General features: G+C 48.5%; 1 protein-coding gene across 3 annotated transcripts; it reads right to left on the bottom strand.

Annotated features, from left to right (window-relative positions):
* Positions 1 to 27,325, bottom strand: LOC146190178 (uncharacterized). Of its 3 annotated transcripts, XR_014707710.1 has the most exons (5): positions 26,734 to 27,325; positions 25,441 to 25,484; positions 17,675 to 17,904; positions 1,558 to 1,823; positions 1 to 1,006 (listed from the first exon to the last, which is right to left on the bottom strand). XR_014707710.1 is itself a non-coding variant. In XM_084604909.1 (4 exons), the coding sequence occupies exons 2-3, from the start codon at positions 25,457 to 25,459 to the stop codon at positions 1,561 to 1,563; spliced, it is 282 nt and encodes a 93-aa protein (XP_084461035.1). In that variant the 5' UTR covers positions 25,460 to 25,484; positions 26,734 to 27,317; the 3' UTR covers positions 687 to 1,006; positions 1,558 to 1,560. The 3 variants fall into 3 exon arrangements, 2 of the variants coding, with proteins under 2 accessions (XP_084461035.1, XP_084461034.1); XM_084604909.1 differs by lacking the exon at positions 17,675 to 17,904 and having other exon boundaries at positions 687 to 1,006; positions 26,734 to 27,317; XM_084604908.1 differs by lacking the exons at positions 17,675 to 17,904; positions 25,441 to 25,484 and having other exon boundaries at positions 705 to 1,006; positions 26,734 to 27,317.

Here is a 27,325-nt window from a genome sequence, read left to right on the forward strand (position 1 = left end):
CATGAGATAAGGACTTGAAAAAGTGCCTTTAATAGGCATTTTGGCTCTTGCAGACTCATTAAAAATGCTCATTCGTTGTTGTTGGAGGCCAAGTTCTCGGAAACGGAGTCTTCCGTTCCATCCTCATGCTCTAGACAATGTCGTCGGAGGCCTTCGCGGTCAGGCCTACAATTAAAGATCACCTCCCGCTCCATCCGCCACCCGCGTATGCTAGATTAGGTAAAGTCTCGCTGTCGAGCTGGTGCAGAATTTTCAATTTTTTGTGCTATCCAAATAGCTTTCTTTTGAAAACAGCGTCGTACTGTGCACGGAATGTTGCCACAGTGCGATATGCGATAACAACAGAAGTAACTGCACTAATCCATTGTAAAAGATGCGACAAGAGCGTTATAAGCATGATTCTGAGCCTACGAGCACACAACGTTTGGCTTTGGATGGATTGGGATTTGGCTGACTTGGTTTCCCTGGTACCCCTGTTGTCAACAAAACACCGTAAAACCATGGAAACCAAAACTAAGTAGTGGTGGATTCAATATGGCTGTACCCTGGCGCTGCTTTAGGCCAACCGAATTGCAGTATTCGATTATAACACAAGGGTAGGCTTTGAGAGCCAAAAATCATTAAAAAAAAAATGTTACATTCGAGTAAACATGGTAATACCTAATGGAAATGGAGAAATATGATGTTTTGGAGTATCTAGACTCAGATGCCACATAGCATTCACTGCAGCACCAGCTTTTCAAAGATAGTCACACCAGCAGTCGTTGCATTTGATATGAAAAGGGCCTAACATGTCACTGCCCTGCTCTGCGCCCGAAAGCTTTCAGAAATAATGGGCAATACATTGTGTGAACATACTTTAATATTGGGTCATGGATAAATTCATTGAGAATGAAGGTGTAAATTAATGACCAGCAGCCAATGGATGGCAGGAAGAAAATGAAAGTGGAGTTGCCACCCCTGGAGTTTTCAGAAAGCCTTGCGTACTTGTGAAGCATGAGAAGACCTGGAAAAAAGCATATTACCCACACTGGTAGTTTCAGTCAACTACAAGCAAAAACTACAAGGTGGTGATAGGCTGTTGCAAAACCTCATCATGCTGTCTTGGAAGATTTATGTAAAAATTTTTATCACTACAATAAAGAAAAAATAACCTCCTCTGAGCCCAAAATACTAAACCTTATGAGGAAACGTGAGCATGAATGTGGATTTCTTCAGGGACAGGCAGTCGCACAAGCATTCCTCTTTACAACAGTGGGTGCTGAAGAGCCTATTTGGAATCCCTGAACATGGTAATCATGTGTACCAGATGCAGACAAAATGCAGCACATAAAGGCATATAAGTAATTTTATCATCTGAAATGAAATTATCAATTTGGATAACATGCAGATGCCTTTACCGAGCTCAGAAATGCAGCAAGCACCAGTGCAACTAAAATAAGATCAGATAATGCAGTGTGTTTTCAAGCAGTGTTCTAATACTGATATCGAAAAATTTAGAGGCAGTAGCACATAAAGGAAGTGACAGCGATCACAAAACCTAGAAATTGCACTTACTCCTCAGCTTTTGGACTTTGCATGTGCCTTCATCAGGCACTGGTCGAGGATCTCTTTTTCCGTGTCCGAGAGCTTCTGAAAGCAGTCGACAAAAGAGCTCAGTTCGTTTGCATGCGCTGTAACTTTGACAAGCTTCTGCTGGCAATGGCGAAGCTGCCGCTTTGTGGTGCGCAGCTCTGCCTTCAGGTCTTCCAGTTCAGAGTCCTGTGATGTCTTCTTAGTTTGGCAGGATTTGTCCACCGTCAGATGCTGATTTTTCACACCACCTAAGAAAAAAAAACAAAACGATAAAGAGGTGCTGTTACAACCAATAAATTTGTCGCTGGCAGGTTCAAGTCACAATATACTGAAACAAGTGCTTTTGAAGTTTGGGCAGTGTGATGACAGCCAGTGGCAACTGAGGGAAGGCACTGCTCGTAACAGCAGAAGTGCCTTGTTGGCCCTTCTACACAGGGTGAGTGAAGAGGTTAGGAACTGAGCTGCACGGTTGCATTAGCAGCTAATACTGCATGAATACTATGCAGCTGCGAGAAAAATGTTACTGATGGTGATACACATTTGCACTGTCTGACTTGATCATTAATTTTCTTGCGATGCTCTCTGGAAGATGCTGTGCACTCCTGGAAACAGCAGTTCCTTAAAGGCTTCATTTCACACAAAGCAACAGAAAGGCACCACGATCAGATGTGGTTGCTCATCATCATGACTAAGGCTTAATTTGCAGTTTTCTTTCTGCAGGCAAACAAAGGTTGCTACTGACAAAGGAAGACTGTTTTGTTGAGGCTTGCGTTCCTGGCGATAATAAAATGAGTGTTCATTCTTTTGACGGAGCCTTCCACTGAGGGCAAAACATGTTAGAACTGATTTAGTTTGTCTTTCACACAGTATTAAATCCCTAGATTTGAGTAACTTTCGTTGTTTTCTGTAACTTGGTTTATTAGAAGAAATGATCTATGCTAAAAGGAAGAGTTCCATCTGCTCTTTGTTGGGGCTCAACACCCATTCTTCGTATTTCCTTGCCCTTACAGATGGAGGAGGTCTCAGTTCACTTCAGCTTTGGCCCCTCTTCCATGGAATCTCGCAGTCCTGTCGCAAGACACTGCTGGCCATTACGATGCAACAGGTGCCTGGGCTACGATTTGCAAAGCAGACTTAAACATACAAAAATACAGGATATGCAAAGGAAACGCAAGCTTCAAAAAAACAGTCTTGTGGGTTAGTTGGTCCATTTTGACATAAGACTAAATAGATAAGATGAGAATAAAATGCAAAGAAGCGAACACAACATCACTGCATCCATGGTGTTGGATTAATTTCTTTGCCTCCTCTGCTCATTCTATTTGCGAAGTCTTAACTTCCTTTTTCATTGAAATTCCTGTGAAAGACGAGATCAGTTTCCCCTCAATCCGATTCTTCAGATTAAAAGAAACAAATCTGCTGGAAATGCCCCTTTCTCACAAATGAGATGACATTAATTTCAATTAAATTGAATTTATTGGTATACTGTCTAAGGAGGTAAAGGATTTGATTAAGAAATGACAAGGTATGAAAGCCTCCAACCCAGCAGACAAGTTAGAACTGGCAGAAATATTGTTACGTGGAAGATCTACAGTCTGAAAGCTCTCCGCACAGCTAACGTTGATGAGGGCACTGATTTCACGACACTCAGCGTCGTCGTCTTCTCGGAGTCTGTTGAACTTCTTCATCCTCATCACGAACAGCGAATACAGCTAAGTAACACTACCCCCCCCCCCCCCCCCGCCGCGGGAAAAGCACAGTCCCGGTGCGGTCTATGTTAGCGAAATAGAACGTTGATAATAGGGCTTTAGACGGGACACATGTACTATTTCGGAGGTTGGAGCTGTGGACGGGGACTTCGGAACCACAGATTCAACTTCGTAGGTGACGTCGGTCACGGGGCGCAAAACACGGTAAGGGCCGGCGTAACAGGGCAAAAGTTTTTCACACAAGCCCACTCGACGGCACGGGAGCCACAACAAAACAAGAGATCCAGGAGTGTAGTGGACATCACGGTGGCGGCTGTCGTACCGGATCTTTTGGGAGTCTTGGGATGCAGAGAGCCTGGCATGAGCTATCCGGCGGGCATCATGAGCGCGGGTGACGGCATCACTGGTGTAAGTACTGGTGGCGTCTGCCGTGGGTAGGGAGGTGTCGAAGGGTAGTAACGGTTGTCGGCCAAATAATAAATAAAATGGGGAGTATCCAGCGGTAGAATGGACAGATGAATTGTAGGCGAATGTGACAAAGGGGAGATGAACGTCCCAATCTCGATGGTCGTCAGATACATACATGGCCAGCATGTCTGTGAGGGTACGGTTTAGACGTTCCTGAGGCCATTGGTCTGGGGGTGATATGCGGTGGTGAATTTGTGGCGGACGGAGCACGAACGGAGAATTTCGTCAACCACTCGCGACAGAAAACAGCGGCCACGGTCAGTTAGTAGTTCAAGAGGAGCACCATGATGAAGAATTACGTTTTCTAGAAGGAAGTCAGCGACGTCTGTGGCGCAGCTGGTCGGGATGGCTCGGGTAATAGCATACCGAGTAGCGTAATCGGTGGCGACGGCGATCCATTTGTTCCCCGAGGCGGAAACTGGAAAGGGGCCAAGGAGATCAATGCCTATATGGGAAAACGGGTCAGTTGGTATGGGTATCGGCTGCAGATGACCTGAAGGCAAAATTGTGGGCTTCTTCCGACGCTGACACAGTTCACACGCGGCAATGTACTGCTGGACAGAACGGTAGAGCCCCGGCCAGTAGAGACGTCGGCGCAGGCTGTCGTATGTGCGAGAGACACCCAAGTGGCCAGCCGTGGGAGCATCATGGAACTGTTCAAGGATGGTGGAACGCAGGTGTTGTGGAACGACGAGCAAAAGGTCTGTGCCATCTGGTCGCATATTACGTCGGTATAGGGTGTTCTCGTGGAGCACAAATAAGGCGAGAGATGGGTCAGGGCGGTCGGAGGTAAGACGGAGGATAATGGAATGCAGAGAAGGATCTAGGTGCTGCTCCTTGGCAATGTTAGCAAAGGCGGAGACAGACAAGACACATGCATCATCGTCAGAGTCTGTAGGACTAGGGGAGTCGACGGGATGACGTGACAAACAGTCTGCATCTTGGTGAAGCCGGCCGGACTTGTAGACGACTGAAAAGGTGTATTCTTGTAATCGGAGCGCCCAGCGCCCCAAACGGCCAGTAGGATCTTTGAGAGAGGAAAGCCAGCACAAGGCATGATGGTCTGTTATCACAGTAAAATGGCGGCCAAACAAATAAGGGCGGAATTTCGTAGTAGCCCAGACAAGCGCCAGGCTCTCTCGCTCTGTAATAGAATAATTTTGTTCGGGTGTTGAGAGGAGGCGGCTGGCATACGCAATCACCCTTGTACGGCCGTGTTGTTGCTGACCGAGAATAACTCCTATTCCATGACCACTTGCGTCGGTACGGAGTTCAGTATTGGCGGAAGGGTTGAAGTGGGCCAAGACTGGTGGAGTAGTTAGAGCAGCAATAAGCTCTAAGAAAGCTGCAACTTGTTCAGGCCCCCAATAGAATGAAACGTCTTTCTTGAGGAGTTGGGTGAGCGGACGAGCGAGGACTGCGAAGTTCGGGACGAATCGTCGGAAGTAGGAACATAGGCCAATAAAGCTTCGGACATCGCTGGATGAACGCGGAGTGGGAAAATCTCTGACGGCACGTATCTTGTCAGGGTCAGGCTGAACACCGGAAGCATTAACCAAGTGACCAAGCACTTTGATTTCCCGATGACCGAAACTGCATTTCTTTGAGTTGAGTTGAAGGCCGGCGCGACGGAATAGCTCGAGAACGGTAGAAAGGCGAGAGAGGTGGCTGTCAAAAGTCGACGAGAAAACAATGACGTCGTCTAAGTAACAAAGACAAGTCGTCCACTTGAAGCCGCGCAGCAATGAGTTCATCATCCGTTCGAAAGTTGCAGGGGCGTTACATAGGCCAAAAGGCATGACTTTAAATTGATAGAGGCCGTCAGGGGTGATGAACGCTGTCTTTTCACGGTCTCTCTCGTCGACAGAAATCTGCCAGTAGCCGGAACGAAGGTCGATGGATGAAAAGTAGCTGGCTCCGTGCAAACTATCAAGCGCGTCGTCGATGCGCGGAAGAGGATACACATCTTTTTTGGTTATCTTATTCAAATGACGGTAGTCAACGCAGAATCTCCAACTGTTATCCTTCTTCTTGACCAACACAACAGGGGATGCCCAGGGGCTACTGGAAGGCTCGATTATGTCATTCGTTAACATCTTTTCGACCTCCGTTTGAATGACGCGTCGCTCGGCAAGCGAAACACGATAGGGCCGCCTGTGGATAGGACTGGCGTCCCCGGTGTCAATGCGGTGGGTTACAACTGTCGTTTGACCCAATGGGCGGGTGCCGAAGTCAAAAAGGTCACTGTAGGTAAACAAAAGCTTGTGTAAATCAGCGGCGAATTCAGGTTGCAGATCAGCTGATATCATGCTGTCAAGCGGATTAGGGCGCGATGTGGACGATGAGGGGGTGTTGGCAGGGACGGCAGTTGTATGATCTGTAGACAGAGCTGAAATGGCACAATCGGTCATCGGGGACAGCGAAGCTAATGAAATTCCCTCGGGCAGAACTTGAGTTGAAAAGCTGAAGTTGAGGACTGGGAGAGTGGTGCGGTTCTGGGAGATGTGCACAATTAGATGAGGAAGGGTGACGTGCCGCTGCAGCATGACATCAGTAATGGGACAAGCGAGATAGTCGCCATCTGGGACGGGTGGGAATGACGACATAGGGATGTAAACGGCAGTTTCTGGAGGAAGGCGGCTAAACTGTGCTGATCGAAGTCGGGGTGAGCAGGAGGGGTCTTCAGAGCAGAGCGGGAGGTCCAAGCGAAGTAGGCCACTAGAGCAGTCGATAAGGGCAGAGTGGGCTGTTAAGAAATCAATGCCAAGGATAACGTCGTGGGGGCATTCATGTAGGACGGTGAACAACACTGGGGCATGACGGTCAGCAATTGTAACTTGCGCCGTACACATGCCAACCACGGCAGCAGGGCTGCCATTGGCGACGCGAACTGTGGACGAGACGGCTGGCGTAAGGACTTTCTTGAGGCGACGACGAAATGAGGAGCTTAGAACGGACAGTTGGGCGCCTGTATCAATTAGAGCAGAAACGGGAACTCCATCCACAAGGACGTCGATACGGTTATTTTGTAGGGCAGGGGTCAACAGAGGCTTTTCAGTCCGGGTCATAAATGCAGCGTCACCTCCGGGAGCTGCATTGGCTAGTTTTCCGGTAAGTGGCCAGAGTAGGACGTTGGCGAACTGAGGCGAGGATGAGGAGAACGCGAACGTCGTGCTTGCGGGGATGGTGAACGGTTGGCAGGACGGACAGTGGAAACAGGGTCAGCACGGGTCTGGTCGGGGCGAGGTGAGGTATAGCGAGGGGCATAGTTTCCGCGGTGGTCGACGTAGGTGAACTGACGAGATGGCGTATACCAGCGGCTACGGCAGTGACGGGAAATGTGGCCAACGCGAGAACAAGTAAAACAGATGGGGCGATTGTCATGGGTACGCCATTCATTTGGGTTGCGGTACCGATATCGGGGCGAGAAACCGGCGCTGGATGAAGCAGCAGCAATCACTGGAGGTGCAGGTCCTGAATCCACGGTGTCGGTGGCGCTGGCAGAAGGCAGGCCCATATTCGCAACTTCTTGGCGAACAACAGCCTTAATAAGTGATATAGTAGCCAGGGTGTTGTCGGGTGTATGCGACATTGAGGCCGCGGGAGTCATTGCCTCAAGCTCTTGGCGGACAATGCGTGTCAAAGTGTTGTCGTTAGCAGGCGGTCGAGGGGTCGGAAGATCGATACAGGAGGAGCTCGCAGCCGTGTTCGGCAGCCGGTCGAAACGGTGAGATATTCGCCTCTGTTTCGCCTGCTCGAAACGTCGGCACACCTGCAGCACAGAGTCCACGGTGGAGCAATCCCTGGACAACAGGAGGTTAAAGGCATCGTCGGCAATGCCTTTTACTATATGGCCGACTTTATCCTCCTCAGGCATGCCTTGGTCGACTTTGCGGCATAGAGACAGGACGTCTTGAATGTAGGTGAGATAAGACTCCGTAGATGTTTGGGCGCGAGAGGCGAGCGCTTTCTTGGCGGCGATGTGGCGGCCAATAGGCTTTCCGAACAGGTCGTGTAGCTTCTGTTTGCAGATATTCCAAGATGTTAGGTCGTCTTCGTGGGTTTCAAACCACACCCGCGCGGTCCCAGCCAAGTAGAAGATTACATTCGCAAGCATGAGTGTGGGATCCCACCGGTTGTGCTTGCTCACGCGCTCGTATAGGGCTAGCCAGTCGTCTACGTCGACGTCGTCGGTCCCGCAGAAGGTTCCGGGGTCACGGGGATGGGCCATGACAACAGCAGGTGTGGCGGCTGTAGAGGTAGAGGCGTCTGTAGTCATTGTAGTGGTTCCGACGTGGCGGCCGCTGCGGAGATCCAGCTTGTGACAGGGGATCGAATTGATTGACCTCCACCAAGAGATGTTACGTGGAAGATCTACAGTCTGAAAGCTCTCCGCACAGCTAACGTTGATGAGGGCACTGATTTCACGACACTCAGCGTCGTCGTCTTCTTGGAGTCTGTTGAACTTCTTCATCCTCATCACGAACAGCGAATACAGCTAAGTAACAATATCAAAGCTAATCAATAAGCGTAAGACGGCTGACATAAGGAAGTATATAACACGGGGAAAATTGAGCACACTCTAAAGAATAGCTATAGCTTGAAAGCGGTGAGCAGGAAATCGGGCATAGGCAAATATAAGATGTATGTGCAAAGGGACCAAGGTGGGCAATGTCATTACTGATATGGACAAGATAATCAAGGTAGCCGAGGAGTTCTATACTGACCTATACAGTAGCCAAAGTAGTCAGGACAATGACGAGATTGGCAGTAGTGAAGAGCAATCAGACATTCCGTCAGTAACAAAGGAGGAGGTTAAAAAAGTTTTAGTAGCTATGCAAAGGGGGAAAGCAGCTGGGGAGGATCAGGTAACCGCAGGATTGTGGAAGGATTGTGGAATATTGCCGCGAACCATTTCAATCTTTTATTTGTTCTTTTTCGACAGCCACCAGCATGCAGTCTTATCACTGTGATTCCAGTGTATGGGTAGTTTCTGTACTGTTTGTTTGTTCACGCTTGTTGTCGCGAGACGCCGCTTTATCAGTTTCTTGTCGCAAAAGATATGTGGAGATGTGTCTCAAAGATTCTGGCCACTTGCATGTTTTTCTGCAATGTTCGAGGCTGTGCTAGTCACCGTATGTGGCTTTATCTAGATGTTTCCTTGCTGCCTTTAAATTGAACGTTGACGGTTGCGACAGGCATTCATAAATCGACGAGCGCTGAGCACGATTGCTGCTATCACCGCCGCCAATTGCTTAGTTCTTTTGTGGGTGCAAATCAGCCCAATAAGGAGTTGATTCCTGCGAAGACTGCCTCCTCATTTGTTGCCAACAGCATTGCTACCACCACGTGACATCTGGTGGAGGTGCTAAATCCCGACACCGTGACATACGTCGTGGATGGCATCCGTCGAGCAGAAAGCACCCTTGACTTTCGTCCAACTCCCCTGTTTCCGAGGATGACCGGAAGAGGATGCAGAATACTGGCTCAACTTTATCGAACGCCTGGCAATGTTCAACGCCTGGAACGACGAAGCGAAGCTAAGGCAAGCCTACTTTGCTTGGGAAAGATCTGCCCATATATGGTTCGAAAATCACAAGGCAGCTTTGAAAGATTGGGAAATTTTCAAGACTAAGTTTTTGACAGCCTTTGCAAGTGTCATCCGCAAGGAACGAGCCTAGGATCTACTCCCAAATGAGCCTGTCCTGACTTAAGTTGAAATGAAGCGCCTCTTTTGCCGTGCCGACCATAACACGACCAAAGGGGAGAAGGTGAGATTTTTGATGCGAGGCATTAAAGAGTTGTTTTTCGCAGCACTTTGTGAGAAATCTGCTAAAGACCGTGGCCGAATTTGAAAGGGAAGTGTACACCATGGAGACGACGATGGCCACCCGGATGTGCTGCTATGATCGACTACAACTGGCCTGTGCAAGCCAGTACAGCAGCGCATCCATGAGTGGAGACAGCCTTCGGGACCTTATACACGTGAAGTTGCCCATGAAGAGCTTCGCCGGCTGCTCCAAGCAGTGACTCTAACACCATCCCAGACGGCCGCTCCTGAGCAACCACCAGCTGTGAGCTGTGCCGGTGCGTTACGTAGCTCGCCTCCACAGCATGCGACATTAAGCTCCCGTCCCTTCCATCCCATTTCCGAATGCCGCCCCTTGGCCCAACGTTACTGGATAGGGTCAGTTTCAAAACTCGGCAGTGTTGCGCGGAACCACCACCGGTTCGTGCTTTAGTGGCGCTGCCGTCGATTCCGGCTTCACGTGCGGCCAGTGCCACGGCCAAACTGTGGCAGCAGCGACGGAGCCGCACGCGTTGCGACTCTCCTCAACCTTTCCGCGGTCGTCATGCCCACGTGTTGCGTGCCCGGCTGCACGAGCAGCTTGTCACGGCATTACTTTTCTGCACCCAGCGACGATGCCTTCCATGCTGCATGGAAGAGAGCCATCCCATGAGCTGACAGGGAGTTATCTGTCAAGTCGAGAGTATGCAACCTCCACTTCCACGACCAGGATGTCCTGAAAAATTACGTGCACGTAATTGACGGAAAAACAGTGGAAATGCCTCGTGGTAAGTGGACCCTCGTCAATGGGGCTATTCCGAAAATTTTTCCTAATCTTCCAGCGTACATGACAAAGCCTCCAGTTAAGAAGCGCAAGGTACGATGCAGTAGTGGAAGAATAGACGAACATCGCAGCGATTTGTAGTGCGGTGGTTATCAGGACGCCGGTTCGTCAAGCTTTGAAGATGCACAGAAATGCAGTCTGAATGACATAAACGTGTGAAACTCTTTCAATAATTTCTATAATTTCTGTGCTACATGAAAAGAATGTCCTATACTTCCTGACTGCAAAGCTTAATCAGGATCCCTTGGAAGTAAGTATACATTAAATGTCATAAATGTTACCTTTATCCTTAGGGGTCACTTCCATCGCAGATTACGTAAACTGTTTTTTTTTTTTTTTGCTCTTTTTACCCGTAGCACTTTTTGGTGTTGTACGGAGCTTTGGCGGACACGAGGACCACCTAACTGTGACGCTCTTCAGCCAGATATTCAGGTTGATTTCCCACTACACGCCTCTGAAAATAGCAACCAAGGGAAACTGCTCTGGTGATGCAGATCCGGTGTTGGTGACAGTTGAAGAGAGCCTCAGTGGCAAGAAGCTAGCTGCTCTTTCAAAAATCGAGCTAGAGAACCTTGAACAAATCTTTCACAAAATTCACTTGAGCGAGTCTTCAACGTCTGCTCCGAATCAGCATGACTACAATTGTGCAACTCCATTTGAAACTGTTCTTTACTATTTTGGAGGCTATGTTGTAAAGAAAGCTAGCAGGTTTTCTAGCTGCGATAACTGCCTCGAGACCATCACTGCTGCCGGCCATGTACCACCAGCAGCTGTCCTCACCGAGATGAAGTCTTTCGTACCTCGTGCTCTGAAGCCCCTATCTAGAGCTCTTTTACAAATGCTTAATGGTATTGAGCAGAAAACACTGGACAACAAAGTTTTTGGCGACTTGTTTTGGAGTATGGTGTAGGAACTTTTGGAAAAATTTCTCGTCCATGTAGGCTGCTCCACGCACTCAGAAGAGCTTTGCTCCCGAATTATAAAGTTTTATCTCGTTACACGCATGCATTTTTATGCAAAGTTTCCGAGGCAGCAAAAGGACCACAGCGAGCAAGTGAAGGCAGCAAGGAAGAAGGCAAAATTGCTTTAAAGGCATTCTAGCTTAAATGTGAGCTAGATGAGTTCAATAAAATTTGAATAAGAAAAATAAACATCGTGTACTTTTCTAGCATACCAGTAAGTAACAGTGAATGCATTCCAACCACATATTTCCCCAATAAGGCACAAATGATTAAAATGTAAATAGCTGTGCCGGGGGAAAGCGCGCTATGCGCATGGAAGATGTGCACCTTTTTTTTCTTCCATGCTGCAGTGGCGTGCAGAATTCTAACAAATGTGGTATTTATGGTAAGCAGCACAATTAAGATTTATAGCCTGCGAAATAAGATGCTTTCTTACGTCTAGTAACTCTAAAAGGTAAGCGCGCGTCAGCAGCACGATACCAACGTACGGCCACGCACGGCGGCAGTCTGCTGGAGCTACGGAGCTGGGTGTGCAGGTTCCGTCACCTGGTGACAGGCGCAGAAATGGAGACGCCGCTGATGCATCGGGAGACAGGGGAGTTTGGAAACTGACCCTATCTAGTAACGTTGCCTTGGCCCCTGCCCGCGAGGCCTACGACCAATGCCAAAGCACCGGGAAATGCGACGCCTGGAGGACTTCCAACAACTGCACACTATGCTCTCATTGCGGTGAGGCCGGCCACATTTTATGCCACTGCCTGTACAGACGCATCGGCCTGCGCGGCTTTGCCATCGACGCCCCACGACCCCGTCCTGGCAAACTACCAGAAGAAATCGAACACTACTTGCGCAGGGCAGAGGCACCAAGCTGTCGGTACCGCTCCCCATTGCTGTACAATGCCCGATTTGCGTACCCGGGCCATGGTTACATGCAAAGAAAGTCCCCTTGCCCCCATAGGAGCAGCAACCTTTGGAGGTGAGGTTGCTCAACAGCGAAAAACCACAGATCCTCAGGCGGCGACGACGACACCACTTTTACAACAAGCACCCTATGAAGACTACTTCGATAATCACATGCCGAGGCTCTAAAGTGGCACCGCCGCTACGTACGATGACATCAACAACACGACCAGAGTGCAAGCCAACACCGCCGCCCAGCGACGTGACAATGGTGTGCCCCGGCTGTGACCTCAATAAATGATGGAGCCAAGATTGGACACCAAGGCCCATGCACAATGCAAGGACGCGAACAAGCGACCTTGAAGTTACTGTCGATGGTTGCACAGTGACCGCCACACCAGAGCTGACTATTCTGTCATCAGTGGAACGTTCGCCGCCCAGCTCTAGAAAGTGACGACCACTTGGGATGGCCCGCTAATCCGCACTGCTGGTAGTAACCTTATTACTCTTCCAGGGCAATGCACTGCCAGAGTGACAGTAAATAGGCGTACTTATCTTACGAGCTTTGTGGTCATACAGAACTGCTCGCGAGACGTTATTCTAGGTATGGATTTTCTCAGTGAGCATTGGGCGATCACAGACCTTCGCTCGAAACTCACCAAACTCTCAACGGACAATGCCATACCCTCCACTATGACATCGACGCACCACGTCGCTCTAAATGTCCTCGATGGAGACTTGATCGTGCCGCCCCGATCAAGTGTCATCGTCTGCATGGGCCACGCAGAAATCGAAACCACCGAAGGTGTTGTCAAGGGAAGCATCCAGCTGCTTTTGGAAAGAGGGCTCGGAATCGCAAGAGGCGTCGCCCATGTCTGAGAAGGACAGGCTCAGGTTCTGGTGACAAACTTCACAAAAGAATACCGGCATCTTAACAACGGCACGACGATCCCTTTCCTCGAAGAGCTAGCGGACAGTTGAGATGTCTTCGCCCTCCCCAGCCAACCCAAAGAAGATACACCCAACCTATCCAAGCCACCTAGGTTCGATATCAACAGAGCACTACCTTGAGACAGGCAAGATATTTGCAGTCTTATTGAAAGCTACAGCGAGTGCTTTTCTTCAGCGTCAAAGGTGCGACAGATTACGTTGGCAAAGCACCGCATTATCACAGACGAACATGCCCAACCTTTTCATCAAAGCCCTACCGTGTATCGCCGCAATAACGCCAAGCCATCCGCGAGCAAGTCGACGAAATGCTTCATGGCGACATCATCCAGCCATCTAAGAGCCCTTCGGCAGCACCAGTCATCTTAGTGAAGAAGAAAGATGGCACACTTCACTTCTGCATTGATTTCCGCAACTTGAATGTCATGAAGACGCCACTTTGTCAGTTTCTTGTCGTGCAAGATGCGTCGAGATGTGCCTTGAAGATTCCAGCCACTCGTGTGTGTTTTCTGCAATGTTCGAGGTTGTGCTAGTCACCTTTTGCGGCTTTATCTAGGTGTTTCCTCGCCACCTTTAAATTGAATGTTGACGGTTGCAACAGGCATTCGTAGATCGATGACCGCTGAGCACGATTGTTGCTATCGCCGCCACCGTTTGCTTAGTTCTTTTGTGGGCGCAAGTCAGCCCAATAAAAAGTCACATTCCTGTAAATATTATCTCATCTGCTGCAAACGGCATATGACAATATCATGCTAGAAAAACTGGCCACCCTGAATACGCAATGCCTGATGACATCAAAGGTACAGGGATCATTAAATGCTAACATTATCTGAATTCATGAGAAAGGATTTGAAAAATTACATATCAATCAGATTACTATCCGTTATTTACAGTATTTACTAACGTAATCACTAACAGAACATTGATCATACCCACACCATCCACCCGGTGATAGAACAGTGCTCAGAATATAACTGGCCTCTATACCTAGAATAATTGACTATGAGAAAGCATTTGATTGATGCATTCATTGTAAAATCAGGCTGTAGGCAAGCTATGCGTGAAAATACTGAAAGATATCTATAGTGGCTGCACAACAACCATAGTTCTGCACACAGTGTAAGAATATTTAGGCGATGAAACTGACCGCCCGGCGCGGAGCAGAGCATGCACAGATTGTGTTCGCTTTCTAGTACGCGCGCTGATCACAGCAGCACGAGGCGCTGCATCAGAGCATCCATTCGCTTGCAGAGCGGCGCACGCTGCTAAGCGGGGTGCATGGCTTTTGGTGCCGTTTTTATGCAGTTTTTGTCAGTGTATTATGCAGTTCATCGGAAGGTGTGTACGTGAGGTCTTGTGTTTCCCCATGTGGCAGGCACCGTGCATGAACAGTCTGCTACAACTAGCTTTTTGTGTCGTGCTTTGGAATCAGCCACAAGTGATTGTTGTGCAAGCCGACAGTTCGGGCCGATGCCACGGACGGTCGTCAGTGCCTTTGTGTTTGGTGGCTGTGATGTGTTGTTTGCTGTTGCTGTCGCACACTTTAGCCGGGTCAAGCAGTCAACCAGATGCTATTATGGCGAAGAGGTGCTTTGTACTCAGCTGCAGGCCGGGCTACCAGAGTTGTCCAGATCAAGCGTCTCTTTAAAGCTCTGTCGGACCCTGCTCACCTAGAACTGTGGCACCGGGCAATCCCCAGAGCAGATAAGATATTGCAATCGAGTGACCCCTATGTGGATGCTTGGGAGAATTGATGGCCCACAGTTCTTGATACAGCGCAACGGACATGGACGAGAAGGGGACACGAACAAAACACGTACAAGCGCTTTGTGTCGCCTTCTCGTCCGTGTCGGTTGGATGAACTATGGAACTCCAACTCGCCCAAGCATCCACATAAGCAAATTCCATTTCTTCTACAAAGGGCCCCTTTCAATGTTTGTTTTTACATCCGTGTGCTCTCATTCAAAAAAAAAAGAAAGTACCCATGTGTGTTTTGCTTGTGCCCCCTTCTCGTCCGCGTCCTTTGCGCTGTATCAAGAACGAGTGACTATGTCTGCATGAAGCACTTTCCCGAGCATATGATTTAAAGATCGTTCTATGCAGAGTTCAGCGGCAATACACTTTTAAATGTGGCCGAGAAAAACCCGCGTCTGTTGGCGAATGCTGTGCCCAGTATTTTTCTGAAATACCTGACCAAGCCTCCCAGAAAACGACAGTCAGCAGACACGGGTGCCCAGCAGCAAGCGGCCCGCACCTGCTACTGTCGTACTGCCCTCAAGGACAGCCTGCGAAGCATAAAAAGACTCAGATCCATCATTGAGCCCTCAAAAGAAACTGCGCACAGGAGACGCCTACATCACACGTGTCAGCTGACCAAGGAACATGCCCTTCTTCCACCACGAAACTTGGAGGCGCCTCGTCAAGTGCAGAGGTTTTAATGCGAAAGCGTTACCTCGCTATGTTCACAGATTTCTGTCCATAGACCGCGTCCGCAAAATTGTGTCCGCAGCAGTTGTGAGTAATTGAGAAGTGGTAGAGGTTAACGAGCGGCGTCAATCCATAGTGTTATAGAGCATCATGCAGGTAGAACGCAACAAGAACAAACAATTTATTCAGGCAGCTCCTCTTATAGCCCGTCGGTGATGTCATGACCACATGATGACATCACGTGGTCATCATCTCTCCCCCCCCTTAAAGATTCAAGCGTACAGGTGGCCGTCCCTGTCTGGCTGATCTTCGCAAACCTGGCGGGCCAGTTTCCGTCTCGGATGCTTCTGGGCTATCTTGCGACGTGGTCAGAGCGTCGTCCGCAGGTTCCCGCTTGCTAACTTCTCCAAGGGCTCTGTCTTCTGATTCAGTCCGATGTCTCAGTTGGTCCAAGTGCCGCCGCTGAAGACCTTGATCCGAGTCAACGGAGACCATCCTGGAACCCTGTTGACCATGCACTACTGGAATCCACCTGCAACTTGCTCTGAAGTTGCGCATCCAGACCGGTTATTCAACATCAAATTTAGTTGCACTTACTCTTGGCAGGCTTTCTGCGGACCTGGTAACCGAATAAGTATTCCGTGGGGGATTTGCCATCCTTTACAAGCGTTCGGCGATATCAGAACAAAAACCGAGCTATACGTATTTCCAGATCTTTTCCCGGGTTTTTCTTTAGCCCTTCCTTAAGTGTGTGCACACCTCTTTCGGCTAAACCATTCGATTGTGGGTGATAAGAGGCTGTTGTGAGTTGCTTTACGTTGTTTCGTGCCAGAAACTCGCGAAAAATGGCGCTCACAAATTGTGGATCGTTATTGGAAACATAAGTTTTTGGAAGGCCGAAGTGTACAAATATTGACCGTAGTGCGTCGACCGTTGTTTGCGATGTGGCAATTTTCGTTGGGATTGCTTCCATCCATTTCATTTCGGAGTCTACGACGACCAACACCATATGTCCGTCCATTGGGCCTGCGAAATCTGCGTGTAGTCTGCTCCATCGTTCCCCGGTTGCTGGCCACACCAAAGGTATCTGTGCTGGTGGCATCGCAGCGGTCTGTGCACAAATACCGCATGATTTCACCAGTTGCTCTATGTCAGACTCCAGACCCGGGTACCAAAACAGCGTTCTCGCCATGCTTTTCATAGCCGCCATACCCAGATGCTTCTCATGGAGCAGACACAACAAATGCTTTGCCGCCACCATAGGTAGAACAATGCGATGTCCCCAGTACACCAAATTGTGGCTCATGGTTAGCTCTGTTCTTCTGTTGAAGTATGCCAGGAGATGCTGAAGATCCTGCTGTAGATACAATGGCCATCTGTCGGCAATCCACCTTTTGACCTGTTGAAGAGTGGCGTCTCAGTTTGTCATTTGTTCAACCTCCCGGGCGCTGACCGCCGTTTCCCCAAGACACTGGGCATACGAAAACATACTCTTCGGCATTGGAATTCTCGCTGCCCTTGCTGTACTGCAATGTATAGATGTAGTTGCCGAGGAACAAGGCCCAGTGCTGGATTCTCGCAGCCGCCATTGGTGGTATTGCTTTGCCTGGATTGAATAAACCAGTAAGAGGCTTATGGTCGGTTACTAACACGAACCTATGTCCGTACAAGTAGTCCTTGAACCGTGCAACACCAAACACCAGGGCCAGTGCTTCTTTTTCTAACTGAGAGTAGTTACGCTCTGCCTTTGTGAGTGTCCTGGACCGAAATCCGATGGGGTACCGTTCACGCGGTGGGACAAAACGGCCCCAATGCCTACTGGTGACGCGTCGTACTCGAGCCGCAGTGGCTTATCCGGGTCGAAATGAACAAGGAACTTGGAAGTCACAATTGCCTGCTTAATTTTCTGAACAGCTTTTTCTTGTTCCTTGTTCCACTGCCACTTGGCCTATTTAGTTAAGAGGGCGTACAGCGGAGCCAGCACAGTGGCCAGATTGGGCAAGAACTTGCCATAATAATTCACAAGTCCGAGAAAAGTTTTCAGCTCACTCACCAAAGTAGGTTCCGGGGCTTTGACAATGGCTTTGATGTTATCGTCCTTCGGTCGCAGACTCTTACCGTTGATCTGATGACCGAGAAAAGTTACTTCGTCTTGCCGGAATTTGCACTTTTCCTTGTGCAGTCGGAGACCGCACTCCTGCAGCCACTGCAGCACCCTCTTGAGCCTTGATACATCGTCCTTTTATTCGCCGATGATAATATCATCCAGGTACACCTGCACTCCTGGAATATCGCCCAGCAGCGCTGTCCATCCGCCTCTGGAATATAGCTGGGGCAGAACTTATGCAAAAAGGTAATCGGTTGAAACAGAAGAGGCCTTTCTGAGTGTTGAGGACTGCTATCTTTTTGCCATCCTCGTCTAAAAGTAACTGGTTGTAGGCTTGGCGTAAATCCAACGTCGTAACTACTTCTCCGCCATTTAGCTTAGCAAAAATGTCGTCCACTCGAGGCAACGGATACTGTTTCATCACTGTGGCTGCATTCACTGTCATACGAAAGTCTCCGCACACTCGGATAGACCCATCGCCCCTTACAACGGGTACCACTGGTGTGACCCATTCGGCGCTTTTCACCGGCACCAGGTGTGAGCGACTCACCATTGGCGCCACCTACCGCTTACAGCTCCACCGAGGCCAAGCGACCAAGCCTAGTGTGGTGTGTGTGTGCGAGTTGCAGTTGAACGCGTTCTTCGGCGCGGATACGTGAAGCTGAGTAGTGGGGCACCATGCCTCGTTAATAAAGTTTGTCTCCATTACCTGAACCCTGTTCAATGCCGGACGCCTCGCCCCACTTCCGCCCAGCCTTTTCCTTAGCCTTAAGTCCTCGCCCATGCCCTCACAACTGGCGCAGCCGACCTTGAGCCATGCCGGAAACGTCCTTACTCGCCCGCCTGATGAAGTAACCCGCATTCCTCTTTGTCCAGTTCGCTTCTCTCGCCCGCTATATTGCCGCCTCCCCGCCCTATGAAGCCTTTCGCCCTCTTTGCCTGAGACGTCTCGCCTCTTCGCTACTTGTGCTGCCCTGCCGATAGAGTGAGTAGCTCGCTCGCTCTGCGTGAACTCTTCACGCTGCTCGTCTTTTACCGCTTCGCTTTTTGTGCTGCACCGTGAATCGCCATGCTCCTCGTGAACTAGAACAAAGCTACGCCGGAGGGCCTCGCGGGCTTTACTGCAGATTACCTCCGTGAAGAGCTGGCTCGCCGAAATCTCGACGTTGCAAGATCGAAGGAAGACATCATAAATCGCCTTCTCGCCGACATCGCCAGCAACCGCACAATGAAATTGATTGTAAAACTGATACATATAAATATCATATAAGTATATATATATAACTATATAAACTACACATACTATATATATAACTGATGCATATAAGTATCACATAAGTATATACATAACTGATACATATAAGTATACAGTAGACTCCCTTTAAGACAAACTCCAAGGGACCATGAAAATTGTTCGTCTTATTAGAAGTTCGTCTAATCAGGAGTGCTTCAAAAAATGATGTTTGAGCATGCAGAGTGTGTCCAAATACCTCGTATATGAGAACAAATGAATAAAATGGCCTTTCAGGAAAATAAACTGCAATACAAGCATTTATTGGACTAATGATTGTCTACTACGCTTTGCAGTAGTAAGGCATCAGGCATTGTTGACTGTTATCCAGTCTGTTATTTTTTTTTTGTGTCTGTCGTGAAAATCGACGGCCTGCTACAAAAGCAGACATCTCGCTTAACTTTTGAAGATACCCTTCAGTGCCCTCACACTATTCAAAAAATTGCACTAAAGTGTCTAGGCAGGCATCAGCTGCATCACAGGTAACTAGAGCAGATTCAGGCATAACATTCAAGCTGTCATCTTCAGCAGCAGTTTCCGATGGTAGGTCAAGCACTTCTTCAATCAGAGCGTCCAGTGTGTCAGCTCTACACGTTTCCACACTTTCGTCAATGCTGACATACGCACTGATGTCAATAACCACACCCTTACTGCTCAGCGCAGAAACAATGCTTCTATCCTCCAAGTTCGCAGTGTGGTTCTCATTCGTAGTATCGCAGTCATTCTGCACTGAGCAATCACTAAGCGCCACAAATCCTACATGGCGGAAGGCGTTGGCAATAGTGGCTTGAGTAACCTGCTCCCAGGCGCTCGTCAGTAAGTGGACAGCACTTAACTGTGTACTCCTTACTGCTCTCCATGCAAATCAGCATCCTTTGCAGCAGAGAGCGACGATAGTGCCTCTTCAAGCTACTTATTACTACTCCCTGGTCCATAGGCTGCAGCTTCGCCGTTGTATTCGCTGGTAGAAACTCCAGTCGGATCGCATGAAGTCCGGCGACGTGGCCGTGTCCGGGACAGTTGTCAACAACAATGAGAACTTTTCTCTTCTGTCTCTGGAAGTGGCGATACATCTCTTGAAGCCACTGCTCGAAAAGTGCCTGCGTCATCCACGCTTTTGAATTAGCCATGTACGTGACCGGCAGCGTTTTTATGTTTTTAAAGCAGCGTGGTGCTTTAGATTTGCCAATCACAAGCAACTTTAGTTTGTCAGTCCCAGTCATATTTGCGCCCACGAGGACCGTTACTCGAAGCTTGCTCCGTTTGCCCGCTACGCAGTCATCACCAGCAAATGCGAGCGTTTTATTTGGGAGTAGCTGGTAGAAAAGCGCAGTTTCGTCCACATTGTATACGTCTTGAGGGTCATATTCGTCCATGAGTTCATTCATCTTGTTCTGCCTCCAATCGCTGCAGACCGCTTCATCCACTGCAGCGGCCTCGCCGACAACACAACGAAAGGCCAGTCCATGCCTTTTCCGAAAACGGTCAAGCCACCCATCGCTGCACGCAAACTTGACATTCAGTCACAGGGCAATTTCTTCCGCCTTAGCTTTCAGTAGCACTCCATTCACTGGCAAATTCGCACTGCGCACTCCCTTCACCCAGGCAAGCAGAACGTCTTCAAGGTCTTTGTGCATAGCTGTGCGCATCCTCTTCCGCTTCGGCGCAAACTCACAATCTTCCAAAGCACTGGTAATCCGCACTTCGTCCTTCACGATACCGCTCACGGTACTTTTTGCGATGCCGAACTTGCGCGCTATTTCAGTCTTTGAAAGCCTGAAAGCCGGCCGGCGCAAACTTCGGTCAAAACTTCGGCCTTCTCATGAAGCTCAAGCGGCTTTTTTCGAGTTGTTGGCCGACTAGCCATAGTAGCAACATGGCGAACACGGCGCGCACGAAAACAAACAGTGCACACCCCGAGGTGACAGCGTACAGCCTGGTAGAACATTGCGGGACACGACGCGCACACCCGCCACGGACAATGGATCTGTGCACTGCGTAGTAGGCGTTGTTGGCGGTCAGCAAAGGCGCGGAGCTCGGTAGCACTGGCATGACGACACTATCACGTTGTCACCATTGGGAAACGTCATTGGCTGCTTTTTCTTCTCACCATTTTTTTTCCCGCGTTTCGCTAGTTTTGCTGGCCGGGCCGCGCATGCTCTTTTTTTCTTTCTCTCTCTCTTCCTTTCTGCGCTCTGTTTCGTCCTTGCCCGAGGTCGTACCAAGACAGCCGGCGCGACGCGAAACGCGAACCTACTCCTACTGCGGGGACAAAGGGAGTGAGCGGGGGAACGGTGGGAGAGGACGAGCAGCGGCACTCTTCCGCCTTCATAGAATCGCATTTCCGACGCCGATGTGCTTGGGTCTGCGTGCGTCGACGGCACGGATGGTCGTGGCACTGAAAAGCTTTTTTTTTTTTTCTTTCCGCTGAAGCGCTGCTCAGACGGTCGAGTAAGCTGCGCGGGTGGGGTGCAGCCGGCCATGAAAATTCATCTTAACCGATTAGCGATTGCAAAGTGTTCATCTTAAGCGGATTTATTTTTCACTGCCTCTATGGGGAACCAAACAAACGACCTCGACTGTTCATCTTAACCGAGGGTTCATCTTAAGCGAGTTCGTCTTAACGGGAGTCTACTGTATATAATTATGCAGCTGCATAATTTGTTGGCCTCGAGAATGCTCGATGGAGAATTTCGAGGTCAACAGGTCGCATTAACAGGCTACTAAAATTATTCTCAAACTAACATCTGCTAATTCCAATTCAGATTTGCGCGTTCTGCTCTGCGCCTGCATGCCGGTGTTTCCTCTCGGTAGACAGTTGGTCAGCCTCGTCAGTGTTCTCGTAAACGATGAGATTGGCAGGAAAACACTGTGTAAGAATACATTCTTACACTGTGCAAGAGAAACACAGTGAAATTCAAGCAATGATTTTCGTGTCACGTATCTAATAGTGTACTGCACTAGCCACTAAAAAGTCACAAATGCAAGCTTAGTTTCCTTTCAAGGCGAAAACCTTTAATTGCTCATAGGGATCTTGCGCTGGAGTTTTGAGTAGGATGGCGCCGCTTTGTGGTGGCCAAGAAAAGCCTGACTGGGTAGTACAACGGCGGCTCTACCTATGCTGCAGCACATATCTCGCAGGCTTTCTACGTCGATTCGTGCTTTTTTTTTTTCCCCTTCGTAAGCGTGAATCCTCTATCTCATACAACCATTCATTCATCTCTCGACAATGACGGTGCGACACCCTCCACATACGCACAAATCCTGTCCACAATTATGAGCCTATAAAACAGTTCGCCTTAAAAGTACCTCGACTGGCTGTGTCTGCAAAACTATAAACATTGGTATAATCTGACAAGTACGCAAAGCAAGAGAAGGATATGTTAAATTGACTGAATGCGACATTAATGTGGTTCATCAGAATCTCTCTGGGTGTTATCGTGAGAGGAGGGTAAGTGTGTAAATAACCACCTTTGTAGGCATTTTAAAAAGCTGAAGAAAAACAGAAAAGGTATCAATGGAGTGACTCTGCTCCACAATATGCTCCATAAAAGTGCATCTCATTTTCTCAAAAACACAGAAAGGAAGTACAGATCACCTGACCAGGTTACAAGAAGGAAAAGAAAAGTACCATAAAATTCTGAGTAAGTGCCCCCCTAATTTCACTACTAATTTTACATTTATGCGCTGTTCCGAAATAGCACCCCCTGTCTTCCACGCTGTACATCCACGCTCCCTATACTCTTGGCATGCACGAAATTTTGACTTGCACGAAATTTTACGGTACGGTTCATTTTCCTCAGTGAGCCTTGCTTAAATGAATTTGAATACAGAATGTCTTAAAACATATTTTCCACACTGTTGGAAGCACTTTCCTTCTTTTTTTGTTACTTAGTTTTGTTGCGTTAAGCAGAGAAGCTCTAGATACTGGCCATGTCGCATGCTTTGGCAAGATTTATGCATGACACCATTTTTTTGCAGTACAAGCCCTGTGTGTGTATGCATCGGAGACTCATGAGTGGCTGGTCTAGTATGTAAAATATTTGGTCGCCAAAAATGTGCAGCAGCAAGTGGAACATGCACCAAGAAAGGCGATAGGGAAGTGGTCAACACACTTGCAGAGAGTAAACACGGATATTAAGACAGTTTTAAGCTCATACTCGGTTCACTAGCACTTGCTCACTCCTGCATTTAAGATAGTGCAGTGCCCGCTGATGATTGTAGCAGTGTGCATACACGTGATGTGTCCAGAGCCCAGCGTCTTCACTTTCCAGTTTCAGCATACACGCGATTCCATTCATGTTATTGCTTAAACATGCAAGCCATGAGGAATAGTGTCCTGGATGCAAAAGCAAGGAAAGAACACAAAGTAGAAACGATAGACTGCAGTGCACATTTCAGCAGCCCCACTAATTTCCTTTTGAGTAGCTCTGGCAAGTGACGATTTTGGACGACATAAAGAATCAGCAAGACCTGAACGAAGTATTTTAGCATTGCCACTTTTAGTTGGACTAAATCTGCTTGTCTGGTGTTGTGCAATTCCGCTGTTACCTTCCATAAAGCGTCCCCCCCCCCCACCCCTTTGCCCTCCAATCATCTTCACCCCTGGAAGCCGCACCCACCATCACCAACCAACCACCTATAATCCATAAGAGCAGGCAGGGAATAAAATAAAATTGTAAAGCCGCGTTCAGACTATGTGCGCAACGTACGGATTGTCAGTAAGGATCGTAAGTGTAAGTGCAAAAACATTGTAACGTGTCTGTTCAGACTGCTGTCGCATTAAGCGTAAGATGCACAACGTCCGTAGCCAGCGTGGGCATAAATGTCGGAGGACCCGCGACTTTTACGACTAGCACAGGTACGTCTGTTATTGCGCGACCAATGCGCGCAGCCGTTTCGGTTTTTCCTTCTGGTCACAGGGTTTCCGGTCTTCCCAGATTTCGCGTGCAAACCAGCTAGCAGGCAACATCATCCAATGCTCCTACGCTGTTGCAGTGTCTCGGCTAGCTGGTGTTATTGGTGTTGTGTCGGTGATTGTATCTGCCCACAGCTTGATCATGTGCAGTGCGGAATCTTCTTCGCCATGGGATTATCAGCATCTCATAATAAACCTCGGCAAAGGCCGGTCCTCTACTATCAGTGGCTGAAATCGCACCGAGTGAAGTGCTAAACAATGCCATGGCTGCAAATTGCCAGTGCGCTGAGTAAAAGCAGTAAGTGCTTTTTCAATCTTTTTTTTTTTTCATGTGCGAACACGAGCTCTCAACAACCAAATGCTTCCTCTAGTTTAGAAAAGTGGGGTTATGGCAGCAGGGGATGCTCGCTTCGTCCCAGTGCATCTCGCAGCACACCGGCTTCGTTGACAAGTGAGGGAACTGTTGGCCTGCAGCGAAAGGCCAATGCGTGGCGACGTTGCGGTCGGGCAGCAGAATGGAGCTGGCGCGGACCCATTGATGTTTGAAAGAAGCTCACCCTAAAAGAGAAAAAGAAAACAGCGTCTTCTGAGGGGGGACGAGGTTCCACGGACGTTTATGTGTCTGTCGCACACCCTGGCTCTTTGTTTGGAGTAAGTTCAAAAAAAGTAGTACGACCTTTGAGTCACCGCCCCGGTCCGTCTCTAAGATTGCTCCGGGGCACTGGTAAAATCGCAAGCTGGGATGCAGGCGGACCGCACGCCGGAACTACGTGCGAGCGGGGGTTATTGAAAAAAAAAAAAAAAAAAGAATGCTGCTTTGCTCCTTTGACCGAGTGTTGCGGGGCGGCGGCATGAGACCTTTGCCAAAAGAGTATTGGGGAAGCGCGAGGACGGAAGCTGGCATGCAAGACCACTGTCGGACCATGCGGACAGGCATGCGCTATCGAAGAAGATTTGACAAACCCATATTCTTCTATTATTCGTCCGTCTGCGTAGGTTGAGTACACAGACAATGATAAGCTCATTTTCGACCTCCGCTATCAGCCGCTTGCTAACTGGCGCCATGTTGAGAAATGCTAGACCCAGTTGACCCACAGCGGTGATTAGCCGGTCGTAAAGAACGTATCTTACTGAACGGCCCAGTGTGAACATGCGCGGTTGCAAGCTACGTAAACGGGAGTTCCAGCCGATATGCGCACTGCTATATATACAATACTTACGACGGATATGCACATAGTCTGAACGCGGCTTTAGTTTATTAGATGAGTAGGTCTGTCTATTGATTATTATACCAAAGAGCTGCTTTTATAGGGTGCAGTAGGCAGCCACAGTAGCCTGATGACTATATAAGAATATGCTAGATGCAGCCAAACAAACATCCGTCCTTCAGGCCCCCAAACAGCTACTAAACCTTCTGGAAGACATACATCATTATAAACCATACAGAAGCCACCACCAACTGATCAACCTCCATACCACAAAATGCACTGCCCATCCACTTACTTCCACCCTTCAGACACATCCAACCATGAGGAACCCACGCAGCTCTGGAATGATAAAATTCAATTGAAAGACGTAACAGGTGTTATAAAGATGAAATGAGCAACTAGTACCGCTAACACAGATTTGTCGCATCCCATCCTGCCTGAGTGCCTGCGCATTTTCCCCCTACTGAAGTACCTTTTGTTGCAAGAACCTGCAAACACGTGTCTACTATTTACTTGGCCCCATATTTCCTTGAAGTTTTGTCGTGGCACCATGTGTCAAAGCATGATGAAAGTCTAGGATACATCACAAAAGTGTGACATTGGCTCCATAAACACTATTAGCTTCTGGTAATGGCTGGTAGTGTCACTTCTCATCTCCCTGAAGTTCAAACACATTCCGAGTTCAATGAGTGTTTGGTGACCACTGATTGCAAGCATTGCACGTGCTATATTCCACAGGAGATAAATTTAATATCTCAAAAGGTACGAGTACGGTTAAGACATGACTGTGTAGAATGCTGCTTTGAAGGACGATTATTTACATTGGTTGAAACGACTCCTCATTGGTAAGGCTCTAAAAGAAATTGTGGAGTAAGAATGTGCACTCCAAACTGTCAGTTTTGGTCAGCAGAATTTCAAACCAAACCTTAGTTATGCCAACAAATTTAAAGAAGAACTAGGGCGATGAAAACAATGAAAAGCACAGCCACTGTGCTAGTTCTGTAATTTGTGTGTTTTCCCATGACTTTTGTTTTGTTACATTGCTTTTAATTTTTATGAGAAGTAGCTGACAAGCATGCAGCAAATTTTAAGCTGGTTATCCACTTTTGCTTGAGCTTAGAATAAATAGAAACACGAATATAGCAAAATGAAAAGTGCGATGTCGGGCAAAGCAAGACTATTAACGATGACCAACTGCCTTTACTTTCAAGCCCATGCTGTGCATTTTTCACGCACACATGAATACATAATGTGCAAAACGAAAAATTCAAAAAAAAAAAAAATGCAATACGCCACGAAGCTATGCGATTTGAATAGCAGTAGAAAGTTGGACGGGTGACTGCCGCGGCACCATATGTAAAAGCATGGTAAAGGATACATCACAAAAGCGGGGCCACCGGTTGACACACTGCCCAATTACTAAAGCACCAATTACGATACGATCACATCACAAAACTGTTACAAACCAATCGCGATTCTAGTCGGCAGCCTGTCGACCAATAGGAGCAGAGGCTGACTGGTTTGGGACAGTTTTTGTGGTGTGATCAGAGTGCAATTTTCGGCCGCTGAGACGAGTGCAGACGCTCACCACTACTGGCAACTTCAATGGTGTAGCCGATGTTCGGGTATGCGGTTTTCGCTGCGTAGGCTGGTCCGCAAGTTTCCAATGCGATACGGCGTCGCTTTCCTGCTGGCCGAGAACGTGCTTTCGGCCTAGATGAAGCCGCCAGGAACACCTTTGATGAGTGCGGCACAGCGTCGGGTTTCAACTTGGGCTTTGCGCGCCACAGGACCACAACGTCACCATTCACTACACGCTCATCGTGCCGAATGATGTCTGCGGGATCAAAATGTTTTTCACAAACGCGTACGTGTGGCGAGCCGAGAGAGAACGCGCCAATTTTGTCATGACCAAGGGCGCATTTCCACTCTTCGCGCCGTTCGGGGTCAGTAGGGAAACGGAAAAGCGATACCTTCTCGTCGTTACCTTTGCCCCCCGAACGACAGCCCGCCACACAACAAGAATTAGGCATTGCTGTTAGTACGCACCGATCGATTCCCGACAGTTAAGTATACCTTCACATATTTTGACAAAGCCACAAGTAAACAGAGTAACTGACACAATACATTGCAAATGAAGCTTTGGCTTGCTGAGGCTTGAGGCTCGGCCCAGTTTGGCT

Source organism: Amblyomma maculatum, chromosome 5, assembly GCF_055883805.1.
Source record: "Amblyomma maculatum isolate TAMU_Amacu chromosome 5, ASM5588380v1, whole genome shotgun sequence".
NCBI lineage: Eukaryota > Metazoa > Arthropoda > Arachnida > Ixodida > Ixodidae > Amblyomma > Amblyomma maculatum.